Source organism: Boleophthalmus pectinirostris, unplaced genomic scaffold (assembly GCF_026225935.1).
Source record: "Boleophthalmus pectinirostris isolate CB_2022bp ecotype Guang Dong unplaced genomic scaffold, ASM2622593v1 HiC_scaffold_4, whole genome shotgun sequence".
NCBI classification, from domain to species: domain Eukaryota; kingdom Metazoa; phylum Chordata; class Actinopteri; order Gobiiformes; family Gobiidae; genus Boleophthalmus; species Boleophthalmus pectinirostris.
The window spans coordinates 33,639,952-33,647,348 of NW_026571353.1; the positions used below are offsets into that span (position 1 = coordinate 33,639,952).

At 43.3% G+C, this 7,397-nt stretch overlaps 1 protein-coding gene across 1 annotated transcript; it reads left to right on the top strand.

Moving 5' to 3' along the window:
* The first annotated feature begins 1,039 nt into the window (after nt 1-1,039).
* LOC129411372 (uncharacterized) lies at nt 1,040-6,462 on the top strand. The gene is made up of 2 exons (XM_055162124.1): nt 1,040-6,165; nt 6,424-6,462. The coding sequence occupies exon 1, from the start codon at nt 1,321-1,323 to the stop codon at nt 5,602-5,604; it is 4,284 nt and encodes a 1,427-aa protein (XP_055018099.1). The 5' UTR covers nt 1,040-1,320; the 3' UTR covers nt 5,605-6,165; nt 6,424-6,462.
* Nucleotides 6,463-7,397: the final 935 nt, after the last annotated feature.

A 7,397-nucleotide genomic window follows, 5' to 3' on the forward strand; every position in this document is an offset into this window, starting at 1 on the left:
TTTTATATTTATCAGTGCCCCTTTTTTCATTACTGGATTCTAGTGCTTGAAGAAGTGAATTGATTAATCACAACTAATTGATTATTGTGACTGAATATCTGTTTTCAGGACGATAGAAAGACTGTGAAACATGCCGTGTGCTCAGAATGAAGGTTTTATTACTACACCAAAAGGTTAATTGTAAAAGCTGTACATTTAGTATGGATGGGACGCGATCTCATGCCGCAAGATAAAACTGCCCCAAGACTGTGTACACATGAGGTAGGGATGGGACAATAAACAGTAATATCGTGATAAAAAAAGGGTACACAATAATCGTTTGTGGTGGATTTATATAATTGTGATAATCGCCAGTAAAAATAATCGACATTTTATCACCAAATCTGCAGAAAAAAATCTACTTTTCCATGATGTTTTCTTCAAGATTGTCTTCTGTGCATTCAGTTTTGTTTGTTTTAATTTATATTTTATCTCTTATATATACAGTAAGTTGTAAGTGAAATTGTAAATGCAAATTTTTGTTTATATGCTGCTTTTTTTACTTGGAATTCTGTCATTTTTTAATACGTTTAGGCATTTTAAGTAATTTTTACTTCATCCTAAACCCTTTCGGTCATGATCCATGTGGTTTTTAATGTTTTTTTTTTTTTTTTTTGTAAACTACTACGACTACTACTACTACTACTACTACTACTACTACTACTAGCTACTACTACTACTACTACTACTACTACTACTACTACTGCTTCTACTACTACTACTACTACTACTACTACTACTACTACTACTACTACTACTACTGCTACTACTACTACTACTACTACTACTACTACTACTACTACTACTACTACTACTACTACTACTACTACTACTGCTTCTACTACTACTACTACTAAATACTACTTGTTATGTTTACTGTATTTAACTGTTTTATGTTTATTGAATGCTAAGTTACATCATCTAGTGGTCGCTTTAGTTTATTCCTGTGATAATAATAGTAGAAGAAGAATGTTAGACAGGAAGTTGTTGTTCAGGCCTCTCTCCTCCAAAATGGCCGCCCTTTGGTTCTGTTGAGTCTTTTTGGTGTTTGTTCAAGCATCGTCTTTTCACGGGACAAAGAACCAGTAAATTTCACCAAAGCCAGCCGCTCTCTGTGAAGTTCTTCTGGGTCTACGTTTAACTGTTTGGATAGCTAGTGCAGCATCTAGCAAGGCCATTTACAGTGAAAAGACGGCACCACGGCAAGCAACAAAGCTACAGAAACCACCACACGGAGCTCCAGCCATCTTAAGAAGTAACACAAGTAACACAAAGCTAAAAATGTCTGAAAACCAAGCCCAAAGAAGTTATGCTAAGTCTGTCCACTCTCAAAAATCCTCAAAGGCAGACTCTACAGCTAGCGTCGAACTACTTAAAGCAAAAGCAAAAGCTGAAGCTGCTCAAACAAGAGCCTTATATGCAAAGAAAGAAATAGAAATAAAGGTTGAACAAGCACGCCTGCAAGCCACTTTAGATGCACTTAGAGCAGAGCAAGAAAAGGAAGCTGCTATAGCAGAAGCTAATTCACTGGAAGCTGGATTACTTGAAATGGGCTATGAAACACGCAGTGTAGCTTATGGGCCATCCCTAGCAGAGAGCAAAGAAAAACGCACAGCTCAGTATGTTCTAGAGCAGGCAAGTGTCACCGCAGCAGAGGTACCGATCCCAGCAAAGACTAATCACACTGCCCCAGAAAACCCCTTTCAACCTGTCATTGCAATACAAGAAGACAACTCAAACTATGCAGGTTCTGGAACTAAATTCAGTGAACCTCCGTCCACAAGTTTCAAACCCCCTGTCCAAACTTCACCCAAAGCAAATTACGCATGCAACAGCCATGTCCCAACTCAACCAACCTATGACCTGGCCAAATACCTAGCCCGCAGTCAGCTCATAACTACAGGCCTTACCAGCTTTGATGACCATCCTATGAACTACTGGGCGTGGAAGTCCTCTTTTAAAACCGCTATAGCAGGCTTGGACCTATCAGCAGGGGAAGAACTTGATTTGCTCGTACGTTATCTTGGTAAAAACTCAGCCAGACAAGTGAAACAAATGAAAGCTGTTAACATCAGATGTCCTGAAGCTGGTTTAGCTATGGCTTGGGACAGGCTAGAAGAAGAATACGGCTCTCCAGAGGCTATCGAACAAGCCCTCTTTCATAAGATAGAAAGCTTTCCCAAAATCACATCCAGAGATCCCTTCAAACTCCGTGACCTTGCAGACTTAATGCTAGAGCTGGAGGCAGCCAAGTTAGATGGTTACTTACCCGCCTTGTCTTATTTGGATACGTCCAGAGGAATCCAACCAATAGTTGACAAGTTGCCCTACAATATACAAGAGAAGTGGATGAATTATGGCTCAAAGTACAAACGTGATCATGGTGTCAGCTTCCCTCCATTCACTGTGTTTGCCAACTTCATACGAACTGAAGCCAAAACACGAACTGACCCCAGCTTTAACCTCTACAGCTCTAACCAACCAACAGAGAGAAAACATGTGACTGAAAGATTTTCTAGAGTGCCCATATCTGTCCACAAAACTCAAATACAAGACAAAACTGATGCAGAAAGGTTTAAAAGTGCAGTAAATCCTAACAAACAGTGTCCAATTCACAACAAACCCCATCCTTTAAAGCGATGTAGAGGCTTCAGAGAGAAAGCTCTGGAGGAGCGAAAACAGATCCTCAAAAAATATAACATCTGCTTTCGCTGCTGCTCATCCACTGACCATCTCGCTAAGAACTGTACAGCAGAGATCAACTGCACAGAGTGTGACAGCAATAACCACATTTCTGCTCTCCATCCAGGTCCAGCACCGCAAGAGTCTAAATCGCCCCCTCCCCCACAGCATGGCGGGGAGAGTGGCAAAGCGGACGTCCAAGAAGTCACCTCTCGGTGTACTGAGGTGTGTGGAGAAGGAGTGAGTGCAAGGGAATGTTCTAAGATCACGCTTGTGAATGTGTACCCTGCTGGCCACAAAGAACTGTCCAAAAGAATGTATGTAATCTTGGATGAACAGAGTAACCGCTCGCTTGCACGTTCACAGTTCTTCGAGTTGTTTCAGATCCAAGGAGCGAACCACCCGTACACATTAAAAACGTGTGCTGGGCTTACAGGAGTATCAGGAAGAAGAGCTTGCGGCTTCATGGTGGAGTCAGTGAATGAAAAGCTAAGTCTTCCTCTGCCAACACTCCTTGAATGTAATGACATTCCAAACAACCGCTCAGAAATACCTACGCCAGAAGCCGCTCATCACCACGCCCATCTGCACCAGATTGCCAACATGATCCCACCACTGGACCCCAACGCTGACATACTTCTCCTGCTGGGCAGAGATGTGCTGAGGGTTCATAAAGTCAGAGAGCAGATAAACGGCCCTGGTGACACCCCATTCGCTCAGAGACTTGACTTGGGATGGGTGGTCGTAGGTGACGTCTGCCTTGACGGAGTACACAGACCCCCACAAGTGAGCAGCTACAAGACATTCATATTAGAGAATGGTCGTGCGAGTCATCTCCAGCCATGCAACAGTCAGATTACTGTTAAAGAGACATTTACAAAGATTCCTGAGTACTGTCACTGCCTCACAAGCCCTCGTGTATCAGGATGTAACATGGACAGTATTGGTCAACAAGTTTTTGCACGCACATCAGAAGATCACAAACTTGCACCATCAGTTGAGGACATGCAGTTTCTCCAAATAATGGACTCTGAGTTCTATCAGGACAGCGACAATAGCTGGGTGGGTCCTCTGCCTTTCCGATCTCCGCGACAACGGCTGCCCAACAACAGACAGTTGGCTTACGACCGCCTTATGTCACTCAGACGCACTCTGGAAAAACGGCCTGAAATGAAAGTGCACTTTCTGGAGTTTATGGAGAACATGCTCACTAAAGGACACGCCGAGGTTGCACCATCTCTTAGTCAGAATCAGGAGTGCTGGTACCTGCCTCTGTTCGGGGTTTACCATCCGAGAAAACCCAACAAAATCAGAGTTGTGTTTGACTCAAGTGCCCCATATGAAGGAGTCTCTCTCAACGACGTGTTACTCACCGGACCTGATCTCAACAATAGCCTCATTGGTGTGCTCATGAGGTTCAGAAAAGAGCAAGTGGCCGTAACAGCTGACATTGAACACATGTTTCACTGCTTCGTCGTCAAAGAGAGCCACAGAGACTTTCTCCGCTTCTTATGGCACAAAGATAATGACATGTCTTCCGAAGTTATTGAGTATCGCATGTGTGTGCACATTTTTGGGAACAGTCCTTCTCCCTCCGTCGCCATGTATGGCCTAAAGAGAGCAGCAGCTAGTGGTGAAGCAGACTTTGGAAGCGATGTGCGCACATTCATTGAGCGAGATTTTTATGTTGATGATGCTCTCAAGTCATTTCCCACCGAACAAGAAGCCGTTCATGTTCTAAAGCAAGCACAGAAGGCTCTCGCTTCCTCAAACCTCAGACTACACAAAGTCACCTCCAATCGGCCTGCAGTCCTAGAAGCCTTTCCCCCAGAGGACAGATCTAAAGACATTGAAAACTTAGACCTCTGCGCTCAAGATCTACCAGTACAACGCAGTCTAGGGCTGTTGTGGAACGTTGCCAAAGACACTTTTACATTCAAGGTCGAATACGATGAAAAGCCCTTCACTCGTAGAGGCGTCCTCTCTACAGTCAATAGTCTTTACGACCCCCTCGGGTTCCTCGCTCCTATCACAATCCAGGGTAGACAGATACTCCGAGAACTTACCAGTTTAACAGAAGATTGGGACTCACCTCTCCCAGATGACACAAAAGCAGAGTGGTGTAAATGGAGGGACTCTCTTCAAGATTTGCAAAGCTTCCAAATACCACGTCCCTACGCTTCCATCTCTACAACCAATGCTCAAAAAAGAGGCCTCCACGTATTCGCCGATGCATCAGTAAAGGCTATTGCTGCCGTCGCTTACATGAAAGTATCCACATCAGACAACACAGAAGTTGGCTTTGTGTTTGGAAAGACGAAGCTGACTCCTCAAGCAGGTCTCACAATCCCAAGACTAGAGTTGTGCGCTGCAGTGCTCGCAGTTGAAGTTGCAGAGCTGATAACTACAGAGATGGACATTACATTTGACAATATTGAGTTTTACACTGACAGCAAAGTTGTGCTCGGGTACATATACAATCAGACACGAAGATTCTACGTGTATGTGCACAACAGAGTCCAACGCATTCTCCAGTCAACACGCTCAAACCAGTGGAAGTACGTTCCATCTGAACTCAACCCAGCTGACTTCGGGTCCCGTTCTGTGACAGCAGCACAACTGAGCAGTACAACATGGTTAGAAGGACCAGCCTTTCTCCGTAAATCTTCCACACAGGTACCTTCTCCAGACAACTACGACCTTGTTGACCCCACTGCCGACACAGAAATACGTCCACTCGTAACAACAAATTTGACACATGTCACAAAGCCGATAATAAATCCAACACGTTTTGAAAGATTCTCCAACTACAGCATCCTCATTAGAGCAATAGCTTGCTTGATTCACATCGCCCACTCAACTTTGAAAAAGAGATACTTCTGAAAGGACAATGGAAAAGAGTTCAAAGTCTCGCTGACACCTTCTGGTCCAAATGGAGACGCGAGTACCTTCACACTCTGCAGCTACGCCACAAATGGCAGGATAAGAAGCAAAGTCTCAAGGAAGGAGACATTGTTCTGCTCAAAGATTCTCAGGCAAAAAGGAACGAGTGGCCCATGTCTATCATCACCAAGACCTTTCCAGGCAAAGATGGACTCGTCAGGAAGGTCGAAGTAACCACTTCTCAAGCTGGCAACAAAAAGACTTTCTCTCGCCCAGTAACGGAAGTGGTTTTGCTCTTGTCCCCAGAGAAATTTAGTGACTGATTATTTAATGTGGGATAGTTAATATCCCAGGCGGGGAGTGTTATGTTTACTGTATTTAACTGTTTTATGTTTATTGAATGCTAAGTTACATCATCTAGTGGTCGCTTTAGTTTATTTCTGTGATAATAATAGTAGAAGAAGAATGTTAGACAGGAAGTTGTTGTTCAGGCCTCTCTCCTCCAAAATGGCCGCCCTTTGGTTCTGTTGAGTCTTTTTGGTGTTTGTTCAAGCATCGTCTGTGAGTATTACATGGTGAAACATGATTGTACACCTTTAATATTGCCTTTTGTGTTAGAAATGTACTAGTTAGCACGTTTTTGGTACACAATTATTATGCAAATTAGTCCGCGATTCATATGCTAATTTCGCTATGCTAACCGTTATGCTAACTGCCTAAATTCATTGACTGTTACTTTAATTGTTGGTGCTTTTTGTAATTTGTAATGTATTTGGCACATATATTAATGGCTATTTTTGTATGTGTTTGCTGTTGTAGTTTCACGGGACAAAGAACCAGTAAATTTCACCAAAGCCAGCCGCTCTCTGTGAAGTTCTTCTGGGTCTACGTTTAACTGTTTGGATAGCTAGTGCAGCATCTAGCAAGGCCATTTACAGGCCCCATGTCTCTAGAGGCGAGGACATCGTGTATGACTCAAAGACTGCAACTAAGTACAAGGAGCGGGGAAAGGGGGTAGATGAGAACAGATATTTTGTGACCCCTCAAGTCTCAAATGCCGTACATCACTACATTACTTAAACACACATGGATCAATCAAAAGTCTGAGTAAAGCAGTGTTCAGCAACAACTCTCAGAGCCGCTGGAAGTAATTTTTAACAGGGAGTGCTGTGAAGCGAGCTAGCTAGTTAGCTAGTAAGCGGAAAAACTGACATTGACAGCATAATTTCAGTAAACCTGCATGTTTAGGCCTAAAAATAATTAAATTAAAATCTAAATACACATAATAGCCTACATGTGTCAAAATCACTTCCCAAAATATTCATATATAATTCATAAAATTATGCTAAATATTTGAATACATAAAAAAAAAAAATCTCTCTCTTGCCACTAGGGAATGCTGCAGCACCCCCAGCACACCCGCTTCCCGCGGCCAAGACCACTATAACATGAACGCAGTTAAAAGTTGAATTAGCAGAGTATGTCTCCTTTAACCAATACACTGCAACCAACTCAACTGACTCCGACCCCTAACCACTTGGAGCTAACAGCATGTCACCTATCCCCACAAAAAGTATCACATCATCACTATAGCAGCTCACCCCTCTGTCCCTCATCACCATCTGAAGACGAGATCATCTACTTTCACTTCATCCCAATCTGAGCACAGTGAGTATGATTACAGACCCCTCTCCCCTCTATGCCATCACCACATCAGCAGGGGGACTACTTCTGATTTGCAGTGCTGTCACCACCTCATGACAGGTTAAAATCTCCTCTGGCCCATCAAACAC

Excerpts from the sequence above, each read along its gene's own strand:
- LOC129411372 (XM_055162124.1), top strand. The coding sequence starts at position 1,321 with ATGTCTGAAAACCAAGCCCAAAGAAGTTATGCTAAGTCTGTCCACTCT.